The 27,288-nt window shown below is 43.8% G+C and overlaps 1 protein-coding gene across 1 annotated transcript; it reads left to right on the top strand.

Moving 5' to 3' along the window:
* On the top strand, positions 1–23,766 carry LOC149408202 (uncharacterized). Its single transcript, XM_089624375.1, has 6 exons — positions 1–102; positions 182–292; positions 360–699; positions 781–1,280; positions 23,275–23,358; positions 23,524–23,766. Exons 1-6 carry the CDS (start codon positions 1–3, stop codon positions 23,764–23,766), a joined length of 1,380 nt encoding a protein of 459 aa, XP_089480501.1.
* Positions 23,767–27,288: the final 3,522 nt, after the last annotated feature.

Below are 27,288 nucleotides of genomic sequence, written 5' to 3'. Positions count from 1 at the left end.
ATGTTCAAACAAACATCGGAACATGGGAAATCAAATATCGGAAAAAGTGTGTACAAATCTCGAACGGGCCGAAATGGATATCGAAAGCTTGATCAAGAAAAGGTTAGATTCATTTTTTTCTTTTAGTTATTTCAAATGTTGCAATTATTTTTTAATTTATTATATAATTACTTCTTACTAGCATGACGAAACGGGGGAATGGCCTACGAAAGAGGAACTTTGGATTGACTCGCGAATGAAAGACGTAGATAACTACAAGGATGAGAAAGACAAATTGATGGGAGAAAAAATCGTAAGTTCTTTACCTTTGTTATAACAATTAACCTTGTAATTTTATTTTCAAATAATTTTATGTGTAGAAAACGTTATCCCAACAAGCATCGCAAGGGACATGGTTGCCGGAATCGGGAAAGAGTGTTTTGCAAGAAGCTTTGGGAACGTCGCGAGTTTGCGGTCAATCCAAACACACGTCGCGTTTTAAGTATTTTGTTCCTCCAACGCCCAACGAAGAAGTAATGAAGATGCGTCGGGAAATGAGCGAGTTAAAGTCTTTGGTGATGAAGGCCTTCGGTGGAAATGGTAGCATTAATGTCGAGTCGCCTAGTGTCGAGCAAGTGGAAGGGAATCTCAACGCGAAGGTTGTTGATGATAAAGAGATGGCAAATGTTGAAGAACACGTCAATGAAGCGGTCTCTTTAGGTATGTTTAATTTTTTTTATCTATTTATTAAAGATAAATGTTTTGGTATTAAGTTATTGATAAAATTCTTGATTCGCTTAGAACACGACGATGTTGATGATCGTCCGAAGATCGATCCTATCATTGTTGATGATCGTCCGAAGATCGATCCTATTGTTGTGGAAAAACCCAATAGTGTTCGTGCTAGTTGCTCTTTGAATCCAACCACGCCGGTGACACCGAGTTCGGATGAAAGCGTCGAGTGTCTTCTTTTCATTGATGACACCGAGTTTGGAGGCACAATTCATGTTGCAAATGGGCGAGCGTACATGAATGGAGGCGTAGTTCATTTCTCACCTTTGGAGGAAGGAAATTTACGCGTGGCCGTTTTGGGGGTTTTGATTAAAAAAGCAAAATTGCCAATTCCCACCGAAGAAGCTCAAACCGTTGAAGATGCTATAGGCGGGTTTGTCTCGTGGCCAAAGAGACTCATGGAAATGGACTCGGGAATAGAGAGTCGCGGTCCGGTTGTCAAACAACTCTCAAAGCTCAGTTTTGAGAGTGAAGCTAGCATCGATGATGCTAAGAAGATTCCGTACAAGGTGATTAATCCCAAGTATCGATTGCTCGCTCAACATGCCAACAAAGTAATGTTACCGGAAGGGGATGTGATTATGGTCGATGTTAGTCCAAGTCTCGCGGCTATCCCGATTCCTGTGTCATTTGAAGACATTTCCGATTTTTTGCAATACTTGGAAATTGGCGCGGGGAGCATAACGCTTTATATGGAGTAAGAGTTTTCTTTATATGCGTTTTTTAATATCAATATTCAATATTTAGTGTTTTGATCAACTAAATATTTGTTTGTCATAGCTATCTACGCTCGAGGCTAGAAAAGGCGAAGAAGACTCGAAATTATTGTTTTATAAATCTGAGCTTAAGTTTGTATATCGAAAATGACGACGAGGAGGCTTATTTGTCAAAACGAGTCAAGGACGTTGGAAACGTGGTACGAGATTGCAAATTTGGTGAATTAGTTTTGATGCCGTATAACAAAGGTGCGCATTGGATGCTCGTTGTCCTCGACCTTTGGAGAAATAGCGCTATGTTCTTTGACCCGTTGAGAAATAAAATCCCAATCGATTTAAATTGATTGATAAAAAGGTAATATTTTGATTTCTTAAATAATCATTATAAATCGTTCTAGATGTTTTTTCTCTTATAATCTCCGTGTTATATAGGGTTCTTGTTGATTTCAAGCTCGAGCATCAAAACGCCCATAGTAACGGGCAATCAACGTACATCAAGGCTTGGGACGCTCCGAGACAAACGGGAAACACGGAATGCGGGTATTTTGTCATTTCTTATATGCGTGATATAGTCGTAGGAGGTGTAGGAAAATTAGAAAATAAGAAATCCTATACAAAGGAGGATTTAGAGAGAGTTAGGGAAGAATGGGTAAGTTATGTACAAACATTTATTAACTGTGATGATTAGCTAGTTTTTTTGAAGATGTATATATTAGATTTTGAATGTTTTGAAGATGAATGTATATATTAGATATTTTTTGTATTGAAGATTATTTTCAGGTGCTAGTATCGTGTAAAAAACAGATTCTGGATTGAAAATAAATGATTCTCGCCGCGGCGAGACTAAGATTTCTAATTTGCCTGCTCTCGGTACCTTGTCTCGCCGCGGCGGGAAATATTATTCGCCGCGGCGAGACAAGGTACCGAGAGCAGGCAAATTAGAAATCTTAGTCTCGCCGCGGCGAGATTTTTTCTTCGCCGCGGCGAGTTTTTAAAAAAAAATTCATCCCATTCCTACAACGCATGATAATCCGTTGTAGAATAATCTCGCCGCGGCTAAGATTTGACTTCGCCGCGGCGAAGTGTATTATTCGCCACGGCGAGTTGATTCTACAACGGATTATTTTCCGTTGTAGAATGTTCTCGCCGCGGCGTGGAACGTACCTCGCCGCGGCAAATAACTCGCCGCGTCGACGTGCTTCTACAACGGATTGAAGATCCGTTGTAGAATATTTCGCCGCGGCGCGAATTATACGTCGCCGCGGCGAGATGTTTGAAAATGTTTAAAAATTACACAATGGATTCAACCCGTTGTAGAAGCTTCTACAACGCTTAAGAATCCGTTGTAGAAGCTTAGTTTCTACAACGGATAATTATGCGTTGTAGAAAGCTGTTGGATTCTACAACGGATTTTTAAGCGTTGTAGAAGCTTCTACAACGCAGGATTCTACAACGCTTAAGAAGCGTTGTAGAATCATTCTACAACTGTTTTAAGCGTTGTAGAATCCTATTTTTGTCGCTTGTGAATAAGTTAGAAACAATGTATTGACGAGGAGCTAACAAGTCACATTGTTTCATCCAAAAGAGTCAGGACTCAATTTGGACACTGGCCAGCTCATTTATTCACACTCCAAGGAACAAAGCATGAGGTGACATACATTGCATTTCAGCAATCTTGTACATGAATTCCATATCTATGAGAACTTCACAAAGTTACTCATGACATTCTCACAACTTAGTATTTCACCAATAGGCCCTGTTCGGAATCACATAGTGAGTCCGAACTCTGAATTTCACAAATGAGAATACTAATTAAGCTGTGAAATGGCATGTCTCATTTCAGGATTAAGGTAAGCATGATGCAATTCATACGTAGTGACTTCGAGACATAAGAGGTTAAATGGTTTGTTCTTATCTTGTCTCTAGAAGTGCACTGGTCAATTCAGTACCTTCGGAAGATACCTAGAAGAACTATAGAGTCTCCAACTCTCAATGCCTCATAACCAGATATCATAGATTCTTCTAACAATTGTACTGAGGTCAATAGTCCTTTGACCCTAAGATTGCGAATATATCGTTTTAAGCAAACTACGAAGAGTTTGTTCATGCAAATCTACATTTGTCTCTTCGTAAGTTGTTTATTTTGTTTATGGACTAAAGTCTAAGGTTTTATCATAAAGCTTCAAACAAGGAAGATTGAATGAACGTTTCAACTTTTTATTGATGAATAAGCAATTACAAGCAAGAGTCTTCATGAGACTATATTACATCAAATGTAGAATATAAAGATTACAACTCTTCTTGTGGGCACCATTGACAACAGGTATCTCTCAATTGGGTACATCTATTGCATATGCACCGGACTATCACACAACGCTTCATATGGTAGATGAATTGCCACGTGAACCATGATCGTGAAAAAAGCTAGCGGAAATATCATCTTAAGCTTACACAATATCTCAATGATTGAATCTTGCGCTTTTTTGAGATCGTCCACTCTCAGGGTTCTAGAACTGATCAACTTGAAAAAATTGCAGAGCTCGGAGATCGTCTCTTATATCGGTTTTGGCACAAAAGGGCGAATACCATCAGCCAACAGCCTCTGCATGATCACGTGACAATCGTGCGACTTCAAACATGTGAGCTTCTCGTCAACAGTTAAATTTTTCTTCAAATTTCCAGGGAGCCCGTCTGGGAATTTAGCAGATTGGAGGAACTCGGTAAACCGGTGTCTCTGCTCAAGCGTTAACGTGTACGCTGCTGGCGGTTTGTACCACCCATTCCTTTGTTGTCTTAAGTGCAGAGAAGACTTGATTTTCAAGTCCATCAAGTCAAATCTTGACTTCTCCGTATCGTAGTTCTTCTTTTCCAAGCTGAGCATCGTCCCGAGAAGATTCTCGCACACGTTCTTCTCTATATGCATGACGTCCATGTTGTGCTTCAACTCCAATTCTGACCAGTAAGACAACTTGTAGAAGATGCTCTTTTTGGTCCAATTCAATTCGCACTCAGCACGTTTTCGTTTAGTAATATTTTTTCCGATTGTCATTGAAGAAACACTAGTCAACTGATCGAGTATGTCTTGCGCAGTCAACTTGACAGGTTTCAGGCGCTTCTCGTGATGATTTACGTAGTGATCAGTGCTTTTCCTCAATCGGTGAGGCGTATGCAAGAATCGACGATGGTCATAGTAGACAATCCTGTTTCTAATTTTCATAGATGGCGTCTCAATGTTGCACGTGGGGCACGCAAGATATCCTTGGCCACTCCATCGCGACAAATACGATCGAGCCGGAAAGTCGTTAATCGTCTATAGAAGAACGGCACGTAACCGAAACACTTCATCGTTCGCCCCGTCTCGCACTTGGAACCCAGTATCCCACAATTCTTTCAGCTCTTCAACTAGTGGTTCTAAAAACACGTCCATGTATTTTGCAGGTGAGCTCGGTCCAGGTATCAAAAGCGTCAGCATCAAGTACTCTTTTTTCATGCCCAACCAAGGTGGCAAGTTGTACGCAGTTAGTACCACGGGCCACATACTATACGCTAGACTCATTTCCCCAAACGGGTTGAACCCATCAGAGGCTAGTCCCAGACGTACGTTACGAGACTCTGTAGTGAAATTTGAGTATCTCTCATCTAGATTCTTCCACGTCGAACCATACGCAGGATGTCGCAAAACGCCTTCTTCTTTGACGCGATCTCGTTCGTGCCACTGCATCTCAAGCGACGTGTATCGAGAAGCGTACAATCGCTTCAATCGATCTTTCAAGGGAAAGTATCGTAATTTTTTTTGTGATACATTCTTCCCGGTTGGCTTCCATCTGCTCTCATTGCAAATTGGGCACACTTCAGCTTTCTCGAGATCTTTTCGAAATAACACACAATCGTTGATGCACACGTCGATCATATCGTATCCCATGCCGAAACGCTTCAGCTTTGCCTTTGCCTCGTAGTGTTTTTCCGGAATTCGATTACCAATTGGATGAGACTTCCTCAAGAGCTGCAACAATTCTGTAAACGACTTGTTCGTCCAATGGTTCGTGACTTTGATGTGCATCAACGAAACAAAGAACGACAAAGACAAAAACTCTTTGCATCCAGGGTACAATTCTGCTTCCAACTTGACGAACAAGTTTTTCACTTGCTCATCTGCACGCACTTCACTCAGAGTCGGATTCGTAAAATCATCGAAGTCCTCGTGATCTATTATATCATGGAGAGCATCGTGCAATCCACCGACTCCTCTCTTGTTAGTCTCGCTGGCATCTTCTACTTGGGTAAGCACATGACGTTCGCCGTGATGATACCATTCGGTGTATCCCGAAGTAAAACCCTTGTTCAAAAGGTGATTTTTTATGACCCCGATGTCCAACAATCTCACGTTATTGCAAGACTTAAAAGGACAACGATAATGACCGTTTTCGTTCGAGAGTTTGCTTGCAAGGCGGATAAACTCGTTAATCCCTGTTTATATTGCAAACTCAACCGATTGTTCTCGGTACTCCAGTCCCTACTTGGATTTTACATTCTTCTGAATGAGACGGGAAATTGAGAGATAAAAATGAATCGTTAGAATTCATTTTGTAAGAGTGAATTATTGACATTGAGCGGTAAAATTGAGAGTGAATATTTGAAATTTAGAGTAAATTGTTATGAAATTGAGAGTGATAAATTGTTAGGAAATTGAGAGTGACTCGTTAACATTTGAAAGATTCGAGAGCGAATTTGTAAGAGTGAAAGAGAAATTGTGAAAAATATGTATTAATTTGGAAAACTGGTTAGAATTCGTTATATTATTGAAAGAGTTAATTTTTTTTTACAAATACTTATTATTCTACCGAAAATTCGGCAGAGTTTCCCCTAAAATATTGACTAACCAAAATCTGCAATTTAAAAAAAAAAACACATATACAACCAACCAGGACTATCAATTAACATACTAATAATATACCGAGCCTCCGTAGCTCGGTTGCAATAAATTTTCAATAAGTTTAAATTAAATTTAACATGTTACTAATCATTTTAAAATATAGTACTAATTAATCTAACTAAATATGATACTAATTAACTAATTAATCAAATTTTACACAAATTGAAATCAAACTAAACGAACAACTAAACTCAACATATATCCATAAAACTAATTAACAGATGAATATCCATTTCAATATTCCAATTCAAATTTCTATTTTCAGATATAACAATTTAACTCAACATTCCAATTTCAACGTATATTCATTTTAATTTCAACCATTTAACTCAAAATTCTAATTTCAACATATATCCATTTCAAATTCAATTTTGATTTTAATCTAAATAACAATTATATAAAAATTGTCACTAACCTTCAATGGCGAGGCAACACGGTGTCGGGGTTAAGGCCGATCACGTCGGGGCTGGGCGGGGGGTGGTGTAGCGGCGGCGGGTTACGGCCGGGCCGAGAACGGGCAGCGGCGGTGGGGGATGGCCTCGTTGATTCGGGGCGGGATATAAAGAGTAAGATTAATTGAGAGAGAGGGTGAGAGAGAGAGAGTGGGAACGTACCAGAGGGGCTGGTCACCGAAGGTGGGCTGGTCGACGGAGGTGGGCTGGTCGCCGGAGGTGGGCTGGGCCGAAGGGTGGTTTAGCGGTGGCGGGTCGGGGATGGGCCGAGGACGGGCAGTGGCGGTGGGGGACAGCCTCGCTGATCGGGGGCGGGAGGGCGGTGGGGCAACGGGGCGGCGGGCTGGTCACGACGATGAGGTGAGACAAACTGTTCGGAGATGGAGAGAGAGATGAGTGAGATTTAAAGAGAGATGGGGAGAGAGAGATAGAGAGAGACGTACCTTGGAGGAGGACGACGAAGGGGTTAAGGGCGGCGGGGGAGCTCACGGCGGAGGTTGAATGAGCGTCGGAGAGAGAGAGAGTTAGATAGAGAGATAGAGATATAGAGGCTGTTTGGGCTAGGAAGAAGATGCTCGGGTATTTAAAATACCCTAAAACTATTGGGTGCGACAATGTCGCACCAAATACTCATATTGGGAGCGACACACGTCGCACTTAATGTGAAATTACAGAACCAAAAATATTCGGGGGGAATTTCTGACTGTTTTAAATTTTAAACCCATTAGGTGCGACATGTGTCGCACCTAAACGTATTAGGTGCGACATTTGTCGCACCTAATATCATCAGCTGCGACAGAGTGATATCAGGTACGACTTTGTCGCACCGCATACCACTAAACATCAGCGAAATTTTTAGTCTTTTGGAGGACTATCTGGTGCGACATGTCGCACCTAATATTAGCTTAGGTGCGACATGTCGCACCTAATACCCTTCCGTACCCAATACGTTAATTTGTAGTAGTGATATGTCTGGAGAGTTTGATGACTTTCTTAAAGAAGAAGGTATCGCTTCTCAGCTTACCGCACCTGGCACACCTCAACAAAATGGAGTGTCAGAGAGAAGGAACCGAACTCTAATGGAGATGGTTAGATCAATGATGAGTTACTCATCACTCCCTCTTTCCTTTTGGGGGTATGCCCTCGAAACAGCCGCGTACATTCTGAACCAAGTTCCGTCCAAAACGGTTCCTGGTACTCCTTATGAAAGATAGACTGGCCGTAAAGTAAATCTGGGCCACATCCGAATATAGGGTTGCCCTGCACAGGTGCTAAGGCAAAAGACTAGCAAGTTTGCTAGTAGGTCAGAATTGTGTCTGTTCGTTGGATATCCAAAGGAAACCAAAGGTTTCATTTTCTATAGTCCCGAGGAAGATAAGAATTTCATAAGCACGAATTCTCGTTTCCTTGAGGAGGACTTTATGAAGGATGCAAAACCTAGAAGCAAAATTGTGCTTAAAGAAAAGTTGGATGAGGAAGCTTCTACCTCATCTGTAAGAACTGTTCTTACCCCAACTGAAACACAACCTAACACATCAGAATCTCGTGAAGTAGTACTTCGACATAGTGGGAGAGCTACTCAAAAGCCTGACAGGTACATGTCCTATGTAGACTCTCTTGTAGCCGTCTCTGACATGGATGATCCTGTTTCCTATAGCCAAGCGATGGCTTTTTCTGAATCAAACCTTTGGCTTGACGACATGAAAGTTGAGATGCACTCGATATAGTCAACAAAGTCTGGAAACTTGTAGACCTTCCTGAAGGGATTAAACCCGTAGGGTGTAAGTGGATATACAAGAAGAAAAGGGATCCGGATGGGAACGTCGAAACTTTCAAGGCACGACTTGTGGCTAAGGGTTATACCCAACAAGAAGGGATTGACTATGAAGAAACCTTCTCACCAGTCGCGATGCTTAAATCCATCCGCATAATCATATCCATAGCTGCAGCTCTCGACTATAAGATCTGGCAAATGGATGTCAAGACAACCTTCCTGAATGGCAATCTTGACGAGCGCATTTACATGGCTCAACTAGACGGTTTCGTGGAAAAAGTCAAGATACCAAGGTTTGTGAGTTACTTAAGTCCATTTATGGACTCAAGCAAGCATCTAGGTCATGGAATATTAGATTCGATGAAACTGTGAAAAGCTTCGGCTTTGAACAGTCAATAGATGAGCCTTGTGTTTACAAGTTAATACACGAAGGTAAAGTTGTGTTTCTGGTACTATATGTCGATGATATATTACTCATAGGTAACAATGTGGGTAAATTATCTGAGGTTAAGGTCTGGTTAGCAAAGCAATTCGATACGAAGGGTCTAGGAGAAGTCGCGTACATTCTGGTGATCCAAATCTTTCGAGATAGGAAGAACCGGACTCTGTCGCTCTCTCAAGCATCTTATATTGATAAGGTGATGGATCGCTTCACGATGCAAGATTCCAAGAAGGGCCAAACACCCTTTGGGCATGGAGTCTCACTCTCTAAGGACCCGTCTCCCAAGAATGCACAAGAGATTAAAGACATGAGGAAAATTCCTTACGCCTCTGACGTAGGAAGCCTCATGTATGCGATGCTTTGCACTAGACCTGATATATGTTTCGCCGGTGCCGTAATTAGCCGTTTCCAATCAAACCCTGGACCCGAGCACTGGATTGCTATTAAGCATGTTCTTTAGTATCTTCGAAGAACTAGGAACTTGATGCATACATACTCAGGTACTGACCTGACTATGACGGGATATACCGACTCCGATTTTCAAGCGGATAAGGATTCCAAGAAATCCACTTCGGGATCTGTGTTCATCCTTAATGGTGGAGCTGTTCTGTGGAGGAGTATTAAGCAACCTTGCATTGCTGACACCGCAATGGAAGCAGAATATGTGGCTGCTTGTGAAGCATCCAAAGAGGTTGTATGGCTTATAAAATTCCTTAAGTATTTGGAAGTTGTTCCAAACATTGACGAGCCCATTACCCTTTATTGTGATAATAGTGGGGTTGTCGCTAACTCAAAGGAACCTCGAAGCCATAAGCGCTCTAAACATATTGAGAGGAAATACCATTTGATTCGAGAGATCGTGCAGCACGGAGACGTGGAAGTGAAGAAGATCTCAACGGTGGACAACCTAGCAGATCCATTCACAAAGGCCCAAGCGAACAAGGTCTTCGACCAACATCAAGAGGGATTAGGCATGAAGGTCTACACACATCTTCTTTAAGTCAAGTGGGAGTTTGTTGTCAATGGTGCCCACAAGAAGAGTTGTAGTCTTTATTTTGTACATTTGATGTAATAAAGTCTCACGAAGACTCTTACTTGTAATTGCTTATTCATTAATAAAAGTTAAAATGTTCATTCATTCCTCCTTGTCTGTTTGAAGCTTTATGATAAAACATTAGTCTTTAGTCCATAAACAAACCAAACAACTTACGAAGAGACAAATTTAGATTTGCATGAAGAAACTCTTCATAGTTTGCTTAAAACGATACATTCGCAATATAAGGGTGAAAGGACTATTGACCTCAGTATGATTGTCAGAAGAATCTATGATGTCTGGTTATGAGGCATTGAGAGTTGGAGACTCTGTAGTTCTTCTAGGTATCTTCTGAAGGTACTGAATTGACCAGTGCACTTCTAGAGACAGGATAAGATACTACTACAAATGTTGGATTCTACAACCCATATTCTACAACGCTTACGGCTAAGTGTTGTAGAAACTGGAGATTCTACAACGCTTAAAATAAGTGTTGTAGAAATTGGGTGCTTCTACAACGCTTGTGGCTAAGCGTTGTAGAAGCTTGGTGTTTCTACAATGCTTATGACTAAGCGTTGTAGAAGCTTGGTATTTCTACAACGCTTATGGCTAAGCGTTGTAGAAGCTTGGTGTTTCTACAACGCTTACTATAAGCGTTGTAGAAGCTTGGTGTTTCTACAACACTTATTATAAGTGTTGTAAAATCTCACCATATTTAAGATCTCCCACAACGCTTAGACTATCCGTTGTATAAGCCTCGCCGCAGCGACGTGTTTCTCTCGCCGCGGCGAGAACTTTCTACAACGGATAATCTAAGCGTTGTAGGATTAGTGAAATTTAATGAACCTCGCCGCAGCGAGAATCCTTCTTCGCCGCGGCGAGAACCTTCTACAACGGATAGATATCCGTTGTAGAAGGTTCTCGCCGCGGCGAGAAGAGTTCCAGAGACCCTTTTTTGGAGAAGATATTTGTGCTGCGGCGAAGGCTATCTCTCCCCGCGGAGAGACAATTCTGGGTTTACTTTTTAGCAGTCTCGCCGCGGCGAGAGTTCTACAACGCTTACTCTAAGCGTTGTAGAAGCATTTTAAAACCTAAAAATTTAAATTTTTTCAAAAAGCCCGCCCGAATTTCAGACTTAGTCAATTTTCTTCTTCATTCTTCATTATTATTCTTCTTCTTCATTCTTCATTGTTCTTCATTCTTATTCTCCACTCTCTCTCTCTCTCTCTCCACCCTCACTCCTCTTCTCCGCCATCACCCTCTCTCCGCCTTCACTTCTCTTTCTCTCTCCACAATCACTTCTCTCTCTCCGCCCTCGCTCTCTTCTTCTCTTCCATCACTCTCTCTTCGCCCTCACTATTCTTCTCCGTCCCCACAAACCCACAAACCCAAACTCAAACCAACCAAAAGCCACAAACCACAAACCCACAAACTCCACCACCACGTCAAACTCACACAAGCCTAGGCATCTCCGATGACAACTCCGAGTCTTTCTTTCTTCCACGCCTCCATGCTCCTCATCTACACTCCGGGTTAGTTTATGAAATTGAGAATTATGTATAATTTAGGTTGAAACACCATATTTGTATGATATTTCGTTGGAATTGAGTTTTCATTTGATATTTAGTTGGAATTGTGTTTCTTAGATTTCATGTCGTCAACTACTACTAGTTCTAGCGCTAGCGGTAAAAGAAAAACTAGAAGACAACCTCAAAATGTACATCGCCACGATGAGAATTTGGGTAGAAAGAACCCAGATATTTCTCGCCGCGGCGATGTATATTTTTCGCCGCGGCGAGATATTCTACAACGGATGTCTTATCCGTTGTAGAATACCTCGCCGCGGCGAGAAATATACATCACCGCGGCGAGAAATTTTGTAATTTTTTAAGATTTGACAATAGAACTCTATCGTTGTAGAAGCTTCTACAACGGATGTGTAAGCGTTGTAGAAGCCAAGCTTCTACAACGGATATCTAACCGTTGTAGAAGCTTCTACAACGCTGGATTCTACAACTGTTTTTAAGAGTTGTAGGATCCCAGTTTTGTAGTAGTGAGAACAAACCATTTAACCTCTTATGTCTCGAAGTAACTACGTATGAATTGTATCATGCTTACCTTAATCCTGAAATGAGACATGCAATTTCATAGCTTACGTACTCTCATCTGAGAAAGTTAGAGTTCAGACTCACTATGTGATTCCGAACAAGACCTATTGGTGAAGTACTAAGTTATGAAGATGTCATGAGTAACTTTGTGAAGTTCTCATAGATATGGAATTCATGTACAAGATTGCTGAAATGCAATGTATATCTCCTCATGCTTTGTTCCTTGGAGTGTGAATAAATGAACTGGCAAGTTTCCAAATTGAGTCCTGACTCTTTTGGATGAAACAATGTGACTTTTTCGCTCCTCGTCAATACATTATTTCTAACTTATTCCCAAGCGACAAAGGAGTTGAGGAAATAATAGCTAAGGGTAAAATGGTAATTTTTGTAAATCCCGACTAGCTGATGATATTCATGAAGGGTAAACATAGATAATATTCAGTGGATCCGCTCATCATAATTTGGTTGAATTATTGAGTAGAAAATAAATTCATTTGAACCGAGAGATTTTCAGTGTCAACTCTTTAGTGGAGTCAGTTGACATTAAGCTAAACTTGGAAAAGGTTTGTGAACTTTTGAGTCCAAGTGTTTAGCTCAAGCTTTGTTCAATTGAATCCATGAGGTCACTGTCACGAATCACATCGAGTAGGAATAGTTAAACTAGAAGCTAAGTCAAAACAAAAACGAGACAAGTTTTACGAAAATAGTCAAAAGGGTATTTTTGTCTTTTGAGACATAGGATGAAATGAATGTCAATAAATTTTTTGACATGGTCATTTGATGACATACATCACTCGGCCAATATTAGTTTTATTGGGCCATGTGGATTAATTTCATTTCATAAGAATTTTATTGAAAATTCTTAATGGGCCTTTTTCATGTTGTCATGAACAAATGAAGGAGCTTCTAGAAGCCCCTTCTAGAGTGAATATGGGCGCCAACTACCCAAGGGAAAGAGAGAATATTTTGTGCATAAATGTATCAAGATACTTGCCAAAAGAAAAAGAGGAAAAAAATTTCCTATGCATGGCATAAGGGAAATTCGGCCATAAGGGTCAAGGGAGAAGCAAATAAAATAGGAAACAAATCCAAGGACTTGCTTGGCAAGTCTTGGCCGTGTGACTCTATGAAGGAAAAGGGAAATTGGCTCATGAATATGTGATATTCTATAGAAGAGGAAACTATCTTATTGAAGGTGAGACCTCTCCTATAAATAGGGGCCTCATTCCACACATTTCATTCATCCAAGTTTTAGAGATTTGAGAGCTTCTCTAGACTTGGCCGACTCCTCTCTCTCTCTCTCTATTCAATTTGGTTTTTTTTTTGCACCTAGGTCCTCATTTGACCTAGAGTTTAGCTCTTCGACTTCAAAACTCGTTCTTAAGTCGTAGTGTTTAAAAGTGCCCACACACTAATTCCTTTTCTCTCGAGTGATTTAGTGATATAAACTTTCGTGGTTGCTCGAGGTGCCGAGGAAGGAAGAGAGACGTGCTGCGAGGGGAGACGAACGTTGCAACCTTTTCCAAAAGCTTCTCAATGTTCAAGCTTCCAAAAGGTTAGTAATCTTTTATGCTCATAATAGTTTTTTATTTACATGTGCTTGCTCTTTGTCTAGGTTAGTAAAAACTGTTTTACTTGTAAAAGAAAAATTTTAAAATTCCGCCGCTTACCGAAGCGTTAAACTTTTTCTTAAAACCTAGATCCATTCCTACTGTCGCTAACTCAAAGGAACCTCGAAGCCATAAGCGCTCTTAATATATTGAAAAATACCATTTGATTCAAGAGATTGTACAACGCGGAGACGTGGAAGTGAAGAAGATCTCAACGATGGACAACCTGGAAGATCCATTCACCAAGGCCCTAGCGAACAAGGTCTTTGACCAACATCGATAAGGATTAGGCATGAAGGACTACACACATCTTCTTTAAGTCAAGTGGGAGTTTGTTGTCAATGGTGCCCACAAGAAGAGTTGTAATCTTTATTCTGTACATTTGATGTAATAAAGTCTCTAGAAGACTCTTGCTTGTAATTGTTTATTCATTAATAAAAAGTTGAAACGTTCATTCATTCTTCCTTGTATGTTTGAAGCTTTATGATAAAACCTCAGTCTTTAGTCCATAAACAAACTTAACAACTTACGAAGAGAAAAATGTAGATTTGCATGAACAAACTCTTCGTAGGTTGCTTAAAACGATATATTCGCAATCTAAGGGTCAAAGGACTATTGACCTCAGTACGATTGTTAGGAGAATCTATGATGTCTAGTTATGGGGCATTAAGAGTTGGAGACTCTATAGTTCTTCTAGGTATCTTCCGAAGGTACTGAATTGACCAGTGCACTTCTAGAGACAAAATAAGAACAAACCATTTAACCTCTTATGTCTCGAAGTCACTACGTATGAATTGCGGCGTGCTTACCTTAATCCTGAAATGAGATATGCCATTTCACAGCTTACGTATTCTCATTTGAGAAAGTCAGAGTTCGGACTCACTATGTGATTCTGAACATGACCTATAGGTGAAGTACTAAGTTGTGAAGATGTCATGAGTAACTTTGTGAGGTTCTCATAGATATGGAATTCATGTAGATGCAGCATATTATTCATGTACAATAATCTTGCTCACGAAGACGAGCAACATATATTAAGTTCTTCCCAAATGAAGGAACGAAATAAACAGTATTCAAGTTTAAAGTGCGGTCTTCAAAAGACAGCGTCACGGATCCCACAGCCTTTGCAGACACCAGGCTCCCATCACCCCATTTGAAACAGAACTCGCATTCCTCTAAGCTTTTGGTTTTCTTGAAACTAGTCAAGGAACAACAAATATGGTTAGTAGCAGCGGAGTCAAGAATCAACGTTGATACATTATCAGCTACCAAGCATGCTTCGGTAACTAGTACAATACTATGTTCCTTTGCTTTGAGAGAGGCATGACAGTTTTTCTTTTCGGCCTTGTGAGGTCTCTTCTCAGATCGAAAGGTGAAGGCTTTGTGCTCTGTAGCATGAGCCTCTCTTTGATTCCTCTTTCTCTTAGTGATACCTTCAGCAGTGTGAAGCTCCTTCATAAGCTCGGTAACAGTGTACTTTAGCTTGTTCACGGAGTAGTTCAGCTTGAAGGTATCGAAATAGTCGGGGAGAGTTTCCAAGATCATATCTATTTTGGTCTCCTCGTCAATCTCAGATCCTAGGATTTCCATCTCATTCAGGTAACTAATGATCAGCATCATATGGTCCCTGACAGGAGTCCCACCCTTCATGCGAGAGTTCATAACATGTTGGACTGCTTGTTGCCTTGCTTGACGCCTTTGCCCTCTAAACATCTCAAGGAGATTGTAGAAAATGATGGCGGCAGTCTCGATATCACGATGTTGTTGTTGCAACACATTGTTCATTGATGCTAAGCACCTCACAATCTCATCGGATTGGAGCCAGGCCGCCAGGGCGTCTTTGTCCTCTTGAGTCGAATCATCATTCGTCAGAGGAGGACATGGGGTGGTGAGTACCCATTTGTGCTTGTTAACGATAAGGATGATATCGAGGTTATGTTTCAAATCTACGTAGTTTTTGTTTTCGAGTTTGTTCGAGGAAAAGATGATCGAGAGAAGGTTGAGAGACATATTGCCGAATTAAGTTGAAACAAGTTTATGATTAGTCTTTGCTTTAGGGTTTAAGTTTCTTTAAGACTTGATAAAAACCCAAAGGTGTTATAAACCAAACGATAATTTACTCCCTCAAGAGAAGGCCACAAAAAATCTCCATTTATAAGTAAATGACACATCATTAATTCTTAGCCAAGATGTTAATACACCAATTTTGACTAGCCACCTTTTAAATTGGTTTGATCACTCACATCCTTTCGCAGGGCCTCGAGGGAGGATTACTAGGGATTGAGTCAAAGTGTGTAACCAACCACTTAGTCCAAGAGATCGACTTTGAAAAAAAACAATCCACCGAGGGGAGGCCTTGTCTCATTGTCTAACTCTCGGACGTAGCTCATTGAGCAATGATCAGAGCAAAGCGCCGTTGAGTACTCTTAAATTGGTCACGAGGGTGACTCTTAGTCTGACGACAATTACTCTTTTCATTAGTGTTGGGGATCGTTGGTTACAAACAACGAGTTTAACCCTCCCACTTAGTTTTTGGAGTTGGTACATCGACTCTTATAATTTCGGAAACGGATTTCCTAGTCATAGAGCGACAGAGCGGACAACTAGAAAAGAATCCTACATCTTCATGTTCAGAGAAGTGTTAGTGCATAAAGGCACAAGGTACATACTCGGATCTTTTCCTATTTTCTATTCGGGAAAGTGCATGAGGGAAGTGTGAACTTCAACTCACTTGAACACTTGAAAGTTTGAGATTACGCATCTTTTTTATTTTTCGGCTTGTCTACAAGGAGACCTCACGCTCAAATTTACAAGAGCATATAGATTTTGAACATATGTGATATAGATATAGTTTTGAAAACATTTTGAAAACTTATTTGATTTGGATGACAAAATATTTTCAAGTTTGAAAGTGAAAACGGTTTTTCAAAATTCAAACTAGTTTTGTAAAAATTCAATCTCAATTAAACTTTCAAAAATCAAAAAATTTTAATCTTTCACATTATGTTTATAATCTTATAAACAAAACATTTTTTCTCAAGAAAAGTTTCTCATTAGAGTTTTATAACTCATGGTAGTGTGGCTGAAAATCCGGATTTCTAAAAAACTGGACTTTCGGAACAGCCGCGCACCACGGAGTAAAATAACCATAACTGGCCGCTCCGATGTCCTTTTGACCCAAAACTGGTGGCATTGGAAAGAAGACAGAAATACCTTTAATTTTATTTAAGAATCATTAAATTTAGAATTCTGAGAAGAGAGTTATGTCATTTTTACTGCGGGTTATACTCCAGCTCGAAGAAAACAGAAATAATTAAAGTTCGGTCTTTTAATGCGTAAAAAGAATCGAGTGTAACGGAACGTTTTAGGAAATTGATAAAGATTTTATTTGTGTTTTATTAATATGGTATAAAAGAAATAAAAATAACCATAAAAAGATTCAAGGAAATAAAAGAAACTAGTAAGACAAGAAAACTAGTCACAAAATATACTCGAAATTTTCTTAAACTTAAAAAACACGTTTTTTAATATAAAATATTAAGAACTTTTAGAACTGATTCTAATGTGTTTTAATAACATCCCAAACTCATAGAAAATCAACATGATTTTTAATTTAAAGGCAAGAGCAATAAAGTAAAAAAAAAATCCAAGAAAACAATTCTAACTTGTCACAAAATTAGTAAACTTTCGAAAACGATTTTCAAGCTCATAATTTTAATTACATGTACATCTCCATCCCAGCACGTCTCTCTTTTTTCCTCAGCAACACGAGCAACCACGACAGTTTCTATCACAAGAATCACTCGAAAGAAAAGGAATTAGTGAGTGGGCACTTAAACACGACGACTCGTGAACAAGTCTCAAAGTCGAAGAGCTAAAACACTAGGTCAAATGTGGACCTAGGTGCAAAAAAAAAACCCAAAAATAACTAGAGAGAGAGAGGATCGGCCACATTGTCTAGAGAGAGTAGCTCTCAATCTCTTACTTATGTGGGATGATGAAAAATGAGAAGAATAAGGGCTCTATTTATAGGAGAGGTTTTACCTTCAATAAGGTAGTTTCCTCTTCTATAGAATATCACATATTCATGAGCAAAAATCCCTTATTTCCCATTCTCTATTTCGACGTGTGGCATGCCTTCTAGAAACAAGATTGTTTCCTATTTTGCTTGCCTTGACCTTGCCTTGGCCGCCCATCACAATTTCCTTCTAGAGGAAATTTGTTTCCTCTTTTTCTTTTGGCAAGTATCTTCATACATTAATGCACAAAATAAACTCTCTTTCACACTATGGCATAAACGAAATTCAGTCTTATTTTCCTGAGGTTGGACGTGCAAGGCTTCTAGAAGGAGCTTCTAGATTTTCTTCATTTGTTCATGACAACATAAGAAAAGCCCAATTAGAATTTTCAAGTAAAATTCCATGAAATGAAATTAATCCTCATGGCCCAAATAACTTATTAACGCCGTGTGGTTTTAAGTTTCATTTTTCATCATATGACAATGTCAAAAAATTTATTGACATTCATTTCGTCCTATGTCTAAAAAGACAAAAATACCATTTAGACAATTTTCGCAAAACTTGTCTCGTTCTTGTTTTGACTTAGCTTCTAGTTTAACTATTCCTACTCGATATGATTTGTGACAGTGACCTCATGGATCCAAATGAACAATGCCTTAGCTAAATACTTGGACTCAAAAGTTCACAAACCTTTTCCAAGTTTAGCTTAATGTCAACTGACTCCACTAAAGAGTTGACACTGAAAATCTCGCGGTTCAAATGAATTTATTTTCTACTCAAGAATTCAACCTAATTGTAATGAGTGGATCCACTGAATATTGTCCATGTTTACCCTTCATGAATATCATCAGCTAGTCGGGATTTACAAAAACTACCATTTTACCCTTCTAGCTGTTATTTCCTCAACTCCTTTGTTGCTTGTCAATAAGTTAGAAACAATGTATTGACGAGGAGCTAACAAGTCACATGTTTCATCCAAAAGAGTCAAGACTAAATTTGGACACTGGCCAATTCATTTATTCACAATCCAAGGAACAAAGCATGAGGTGATATACATTGCATTTCAGTAATCTTGTACATGAATTCCATATCTATGAGATCTTCACAAAGTTGTTCATGACATCTTCATAACTTAGTACTTCATAACGTCATTCGGCCATTGGCCAGCCCAGACGCCTCACTCGGCCTTCAGCCGAGCGAATCTCACCGAGCCAATGGCCGGCCAAACTTCACTCGGCCATTGGCTAGCCCAGGCGCTTCATTCAGCCAGTGGGCGGCTCAGCTTCACTCGGCCAAGGGGCCTTCAAAACGTCCCTTGGTTGCCTATAAATACGAGGCTCGATCCCTCGAGATAGGTAATCCGAATTTGAGTACCGAAACGCTTTTGAACTCGTAACTCACTCGTTTCTCTCAAGTCTCGGCTCTCTAAACGCCTAACCCCATTTAGCCACTTCAATCCTACTAATGTTGAGCGTCGGAGAGGTAAACAGAGGCACCCCCTCTGTTTCGCCTTTGTAGTTCACACTCTCTTTCCCACTTTTCAGGTGTCAAAATGAGACAAGCATCATCAACAGCTAAGGCGCTCGAACCAAAGCGCGATCACTTGGTCCGGCCTTGGGTCTGACCACTTTCGGTTCCTAAATAGTTGTCCTAAAACGAGCGTAAACATTTTGGCGCTGGAAGGAGGGGAGCTCTCGACCATGGCGATGCTCTCCCTTCCAATCCCTTTTCTTGCAACCTCTACGACTCTTGAGAGATAAGTCAAATTCCTACTACCTCCGCAGGCACTCGAGCGACAAGCTCGAGATACGGCCTCCGAAGCATCGCGCATCGCCTAGGAGGGCAGCCTCGTGACAACGAGAGCCAGCCCCAAGACTCGGCGAATGACCCCGAGGCCGCGCTCCGAGAGGACACGGCTCGAAGGCTCACGGAACTCCTAGACCGTCCAGGAGTTGATGGCTCGCTTATCGCCGACCTTCTCGGTTATGACATCGAGGATAGGACCGCCCAGGGTGACTCCGACCCCAACTATGAGGGGTAGTCGAGAACCGATGAAGCAACACCTAGCCTCATCGAATCCTCATCCAGCACGACAACATACGCGGTCCCACTCTCGGGGGCTTGCCTCCTCGGTTTCAAGAGGCGGCCAGACACGGCCCCTTGCCGGGGAGAGGGCCGCCCTCGGGGACGATGGGGCCGACAGCCGAAGCGCTCGCCGGATGATCCGGCCAAGGGCAACTTTGCCTCGCCAAGCGCCGAGCGGAGACCTGAGGGAGCGTCTAACGACGCAGAGAAACTCCCGAGGGGAGGATCTCCACCAAAGGCTCAACTCCTGAAGGGACGCACTCCCCGCCACCACTCTTGGCTGACCTCAGGCTAATGCCAGGGATCAAGCATCCAATGAGCGTCAACAGGCGACTGCCGCGGGCTCGGCGGCCAGCTCAGCCAACGGGCTTGACATGGTGATGATGATCCAAAGCCTTCAAAACCAGATTATCGAGATGAGGGAGTCAGGGAGGCAAAGGCCTTATGGAGGGATCGTGGAGTCATACTCTCCCCGCGCCGCTCAAATCCTCGCGCAACCTTGCGCGGGGATATCAAACTACAATCCATCCCTCCCTACGACGGACGGACAGACCCGAACTTCCACATCCAGCATTACGAGACGTGGATGACTATGCAGGGACAATCGGACGCCACCCTGTGTCAAGCCTTCAGCCTGACCCTCATGGGGTCGGGATTCGAATAGTTCTGAAGCCTAAGACCGGGGAGCATCTCTTCCTTCAGGGCCTTGCGAGAGGCCTTCCTTGCTCGGTTCGCCACTCTCGTGGCACAGAAGAAGTCGAAAACCTACCTCCTATCTATCCGGCAGGGAAAAGACGAGACCTTGAGGCAGTACCTAGCTCGCTTCACCGAAGAATCCCACAAGGTCGAAGGGTTCGACGACAAGGACGCCATCACGGCGATCATAGAGGGGGCTCGCACAAGCGACTTCCTCAAGTATATTGTTGGAAAGGTCCCACGGGACATGGCGGAGCTGATGTCGAGAGCCCGCACTTACATGGGGATCGAGGACTACCTACACGGCCGAGACGGCCAGAAGTCTGGAGGACAGAGCGGTCGCCGTCGTGAGGACTAGGACGGGGATCGTCCCGACCCTCGAAAAATGAGGAACAAGGGAGGCCAGGCCCCTAACGGTCGCTCCCTCCCCGGGCCGAGGCCCTCACATGTCGATAGCTTCCGGAAGTTTTCGGTATTCACCCCTCTGAACACTCCGCAAGAGCGGATCCTGGCCCTGCATCGCGATAAGCTAGGAAGCCCCGCTCCTCTCACTAAGGATCCTGCGAAGCGGGATCGGAGTAAGTTCTGTGAATACCATCAAGATCACGGGCACCTGACGTCCAAATGTTACCAGCTCAAGCGTCAGATCGAAGCCCTTATTCAAGATGGGAAACTGAAGGAATACGTCCTCAGAACGATCGGGACGGCCCCGACAGGAGGAGAACGCCCGTGGTAGGAAAGGAAAGGTCCGGCAACGGTAACCGTCACCGATCAGACGGTGAATCAAGACCCAGAGAGCTCGCAGATGCACATCGTGGGCTCGATCATGGACGGCCCGGAGTTTGGGGACTCGAGCATGCAAAGAAAGAAGTACGTGCGAGAAGTCTCCCTGGGGGAAGATAGCGCACTATATCAACTATACATACGAGGCTCCCCGTCCGACCCCATTCGAGTCCATGTTCTTCACCAACCAGGACGCGGTGCGAGTTCTCCACCCGCATAATGACGCGATAGTCGTCTCGCCCTCGATCGCCAACAATCTTGTCCGAAGAATCCTGATCGACAACGGCAGCTCTTCCGACATCATCTTTAAATCGGTCTTGGATAGGATGAAGCTGACCGGACTGAGACCGACCCCGATCTCGACCCCACTCTTCGGCTTCTCCGGGGAGAGGGTCATGACGGAGGGCACCATCGACCTCCCGGTTACCTTCGGGACACCTGGGGGGATCAAGGTCACCCACATCGTGTCATTCCTGGTTGTGGACCAGCCATCGGCATACAACATCATCATAGGCCGCCCGAATCTCAATCGGTTGAAGGCTATAACTTCCACCTACCACCTAATGATGAAATTCTCAACCAAGAAGGGAATCGCCATAATGTTGGGAGACCAATCAATGGCGAGAATGTGCTACATCCAAGGTGTGGATGGAAAGGGGAAGGGGAAGATGGTGAGCACCGTCTTCCAGCTCGGAGACAAATTCTCGGTGCAAGATCGAGGAAGGAGGCACCTTCGGGGAATTGGACCAGAGGGACGATGTCGAGCGTCAAGAGGTGGAGACACCGGATGACCTCGTTCCCGTCGTGCTGGACGACGCCAAACCTAACCAAGTAGTTAAGGTAGGCGTCCAACTCCCGTCCGAAATCCGACTCCAGCTCGTGGCCTTCCTCCGCGAGTTCAAAGACGTCTTCGCGTGGACACACACCGACATGCCGGGGATCGACCCCGAGATAATGGTCCACCGCCTCAATGACGACAAAAGTGTGACCAAACGCATCCAACCAAGACGGGCATTTAGCGGAGATAGGTACCATGCCATTGGTGAAGAAGTCGACAAGCTTCTTGCCGCCAACTTCATCAAGGAGGCGGAACACCCCAAGTGGGTGTCCAATGTCGTCATGGTAAAGAAGCCAAACGAGAAGTGGCGGATTACAAAGACCTCAATAAGGCCTGCCCGAAAGATAGCTTCCCTCTCCCAAGGATCGAGCAGCTCGTGGATGCTACGACGGGCCATGAACTACTAAGATTCATGGACGCCTATTCGGGGTACAATCAGATCCGTATGCATGAACCGGATCAGATCAAGACCACTTTCGTTATGAACCGCGGACTCTACTGCTACAAGGTCATGCCTTTTGGCCTCAAAAACGCGGGTGCAACGTATCAAAGGTTGGTAAATTGAATGTTTGCCAACCAAATTGGCAAGACAATGGAGGTCTATGTGGACGACATGTTGGTCAAAAGTCTCAAAGCCCATGACCATGTTCAAGACCTCAGGGCGATGTTCGAAATCCTACGGCGCTATAAGATGAAGCTCAACCCCAACAAGTGCGCTTTTGGGGTTGAGTCTGGAAAGTTCCTAGGCTACATGGTGAGCCGCCGTGGGATCGAAGCCAATCCCAAAAAGATCAAGGCGATCTTAGAGATGAGGTCACCGCAAAAAGTCAAAGAAGTACAAAGTTTAACAGGAAGAATCGCTGCCCTGACGCGATTCGTCTCCAAGGCCACCGATAGGTGCCAGCCGTTCTTCAAAGCACTAAAAAAACCAACGGGTTCGTGTGGACGGAGGAGTGCGAGGAGGCATTCCAAGAAATGAAAGCCTACTTCAGCTCCCCTCCGTTCCTTGCGAAGCCAAAGGACGGCGAGGCCTTGTATGTCTACCTCGCGGTTTCTGACAGGGACGTGAGCGCGGTTCTAGTACGCGAGGAAAACAAGGTCCAATGGCCGGTTTACTACGTTAGCAAGGCACTCCTAGACGCCGAGACTCGATACCCGGAAATCGAGAAATTATCCCTCGCCCTCGTCATGAGCGCGAGAAAACTGCGCCCTTATTTCCAAGCGCATCCAACTGTGGTGCGCACGGGACATCCCATCGAGAAGGCTTTGCAGAAAGGGACCTCGTCGCGAATGGCCATATGGTCCCAAGAGTTGGGAGAGTATTGGGTTGAGTTTCAACCAAGAACCGCCATCAAAGGCCAGGCCCTCGCCGACTTTGTGGCGGAGTTCACCTATTCGCCCCCGATTGACGAAGACAACGAAAATAACAAAGACGAGGAAGACAAGGAGAACGACCGCGACAGGTCATCAAAGAAGAGGACTAATGACCCGTTAGTGCCGGTCTAGGACTTGCTAGTAGATGGCACTCATAGGTAATGATGTGGGTAAGTTATCTGAGGTTAAGGTCTGGCTAGCAAAGCAATTCGACATGAAGGATCTAAGAGAAGCCGTGTACATTCTGGGGATCCAAATCTTTCGAGATCGGAAAAACCAGACTTTGTCGCTCTCTCAAGCATCTTATATTGATAAGGTGATGGATCGCTTCTCGATGCAAGACTCCAAGAAGGGCAAAACACCCTTTAGGCATGGAGTCTCACTCTCTAAGGACCAGTCTCCCAATACTGCACAAAATATTGAGGACATGAGAAAAATTCCTTACGCCTCAACCGTAGGAAGTCTCATGTATGCTATGCTTTGGGGCTGTTATCATAATAAAGGGTCATGGGCTCGTCGTCATTTGGAACGACTTCCAAATACTTAAGGAATTTTCTAAGCCATACGTCCTCCTTGGATGCTTCATAAGCAGCCACATATTTTGCTTCCATTGTGGAGTCAGCAATGCAAGATTGCTTAATACCTAAATATGTAAGGATCAAGTTCCTAGTTCTTCGAAGATACTTAAAAACATGCTTAATAGCAATCCAGTGCTCGGGTCTAGGGTTGGATTGAAAACGACTAACTACGCCAACTGCGAAGCAGACGCAATAAGGCTCGAGCTGGACTTCATAGACGAGAAGACGGCAGACGCACTCACTCACCTCGCCGCACAGAAGAGGAAGGTTTAAAAGTACTACAACTCCAAGGTCAAGCTGCGGAAGTTCGCCGATAGGAGCCTCGTCCTCAGAAGGGTGTTCCAAAACACCAAGGTGCAGGGAGCCGGAATCCTGGGTCCAACTTGGGAAGGCCCGTACCGTGTGCGCCGAGCCATACATGGCGGCACGTACGAGCTAGAGAACCTAGAATGGCTCGTGTTCACTCATCCATGGAATGCCGAGCACTTGAGGCAATACTATCAATAGAAGCATATTCCCGATTTTTTATGCTCGATTGTTTTCATTTTCTACTTTTGAGATAATTTTAAGTTTAAATAAGGCCAACGGCCTGGGAATGTATTTTTTGCCTATTTCGGCGTAGTAATGGGATTACATTTCGCCTCAAAACCTTTGTCTTATATTGTTATAATTTCTAGTCTCCTCTACGAGTACACAAGAAACTCGGGGGCTAAAAGGATACCTCTTTTCGCGCGACGCTCTCGCATGACTTGACGCTTCGCACGCCGAAAGGTAGCGAAACATCAACAGGTCTCGTCCACACACCGGAACGCTGATCACATCTCTTTTTGCGCGACGCTCTCGCACGACTTGACTCCTCGCACGCCGATAGGTAGCGAGACGTCAACGGGTCTCGTCCGCACACCGAAACGCTGATCCTCAAGCGGCAGTCAAAACCCAAAACGTAACACGCGTACCAACAAATACCGCACTGGGTGGGAACTGGGCTTGCCTCGAACCCGTCCTGGTACACGACACGCACGCTGACAGGTAGCGTACACACCGGAAGATGGGCGCGATAGCCGTCCAGCTCGCGCGCGCCGATAGGCAGCGAATCACGAATGGATGGCCAAGACTCGCACCCGCCGGACGAAACTGGTCTAGCCAGCGTCCACGGGAGACCTCGCCACTAAGTGTGGCACTAAGCCGAGAACGCCAAGTATCCGAAAGGAAAAAAAAGACAAGCGCTAAACAGATGCGCGGGAAATTAAAATAAAGCCAACTACTCGGAATCGAAGTCGACCTGCTCCTCATCAGTCTCGGGCGGAAGGACGCCCGACCCGTCAGTGCCCTTTCCGTCAGCCGGCCAGTTCGTCGATTGAGCAGCCTCTGTAGGAGCCTGGGGACGAGGGTCATCCACCTGCGGCACGTCGTCCAAAGGATGGAACATGTCATCGAAGAAAAAAAAGGTGGTCCCGCGAGACACGTTCTCCTTCGCGGTCGCATCACAGGCTTCCTCCAGGGCGATGTCCCAGTCGTCCTCTAAGTCCGCCTTAGCTCGTACGGCATTGTCTTTCTCTTCGATGAGGGCTTGCATCTCCACCAGCAGAGAGTCCTTTTCCCTCTCCATCTTGACGCGAGAGATTTCGCTCGCCGATAGTCGAGCATGGACAATCTTCAGCTCCTCTTCCCGGCCTGAAAGCGACGCTTGGAGCTTCCTCGTCTCCCCCATGAAAGTGTCGGCCGACTGTTCCGCCTTCTCCCGAGATGCCTGCTCAGCCACTCGCAGTGACTTCTCGGTGGCTAGCTCCATGCCTAGATGAGACACCTCCTCGTGGGTCAGCTTCAACTCCTCCTCGAGTGCCTGAAACTCCTGAGCAGTTCGGACCCCTGTCAGGGCGGCGGTATGATCGGCTGTTGCGTTCTCCATGTCCGTCACCGCAACAGGTCTCGAAGAAAGCGGTCGCCCCGCTCTTGTCGTGCGAGCATATTCGAAAGTATATGGCATATGCACAGTCAGGATGAGCAGAACGACTTCATACAAACGGAACGACGAATCATACCTTCAAAGCGTCGTTGATCCCATTTTGGAAGTATTCAAGGTCGCTCGTCGTCAGGAGACCCTTAAAGTCACGCAGGGGGGCTTCAAGGATCCCATGGGAGCATCGGCCCCTCAAGTCCGCCGCCTCCGCTAGGAGCATCGAATCCTTCGGCCGACCGAATCTCACTAGGCCAATGGCCGGCCAAACTTCACTCGGCCATTGGCCGGCCCAGACGCTTCATTCGACCATTGGCCGAGTGAATCTCATTCAACCAATGGCCGGCTCAACTTCACTCGACCAAGGAGCCTTCGTCCCTTGGTCACCTATAAATACGAGGCTCGACCCCTCGAGACAGGTAAACAGAATTTGAGTACCGAAACGTTGCTGCACTCGTAACTCACTCGTTTCTCTCAAGTCTCGGCTCTCTAAACGCCTAACCTCTTTTACCCAGGGTCTTTCTGTCCAGGTGATAGCCATGAGACAGTCCTACTAATGTTGAGCGTCGGAGAGGTAAAAAAAGGCACCCCATCTATTTCCCCTTTGTAGTTCACACTCTTTTTCCCACTTTTCAGGTGTCAAGACAAGACAAGCATCATCAACAGCTAAGGGACGACTTGGTATACCAAGTCCGACACGCTCGAACCGAAGCGAGATCACTTGGTCCGGCCTTGGGTCTGACCGCTTTCGGTTCCTAAATAGTGTTGTCAATGGTGCCCACAAGAAGAGTTGTAATCTTTATTTTGTACATTTGATGTAATAAAGTCTCATGAAGACTCTTGCTTGTAATTGCCTATTCATTCATTAATAAAGTTGAAACGTTCATTCATTCTTTCTTTGTTTGAAGCTTTATGATAAAACCTTAGTCTTTTAGTCCATAAACAAACTTAACAACTTACGAAGAGACAAATGTAGATTTGCATGAACAAACTCTCCGTAGTTTGCTTAAAATGATATATTCGCAATCTTAGGGTCAAAGGACTTTTGACCTCAGTACGATTGTTAGAAGAATCTATGATGTCTGGTTATGAGGCATTGAGAGTTGGAGACTCTATAAT

Source organism: Urtica dioica, chromosome 1 (genome assembly GCF_054948205.1).
Source record: "Urtica dioica subsp. dioica isolate 48M chromosome 1, U.dioica_male_clone48M_v1_H2, whole genome shotgun sequence".
Taxonomy (NCBI): Eukaryota; Viridiplantae; Streptophyta; class Magnoliopsida; order Rosales; family Urticaceae; genus Urtica; species Urtica dioica.
The sequence above is the reverse complement of the archived record's forward strand: the minus strand, read 5'-3'. Positions and strand labels throughout refer to the sequence as shown.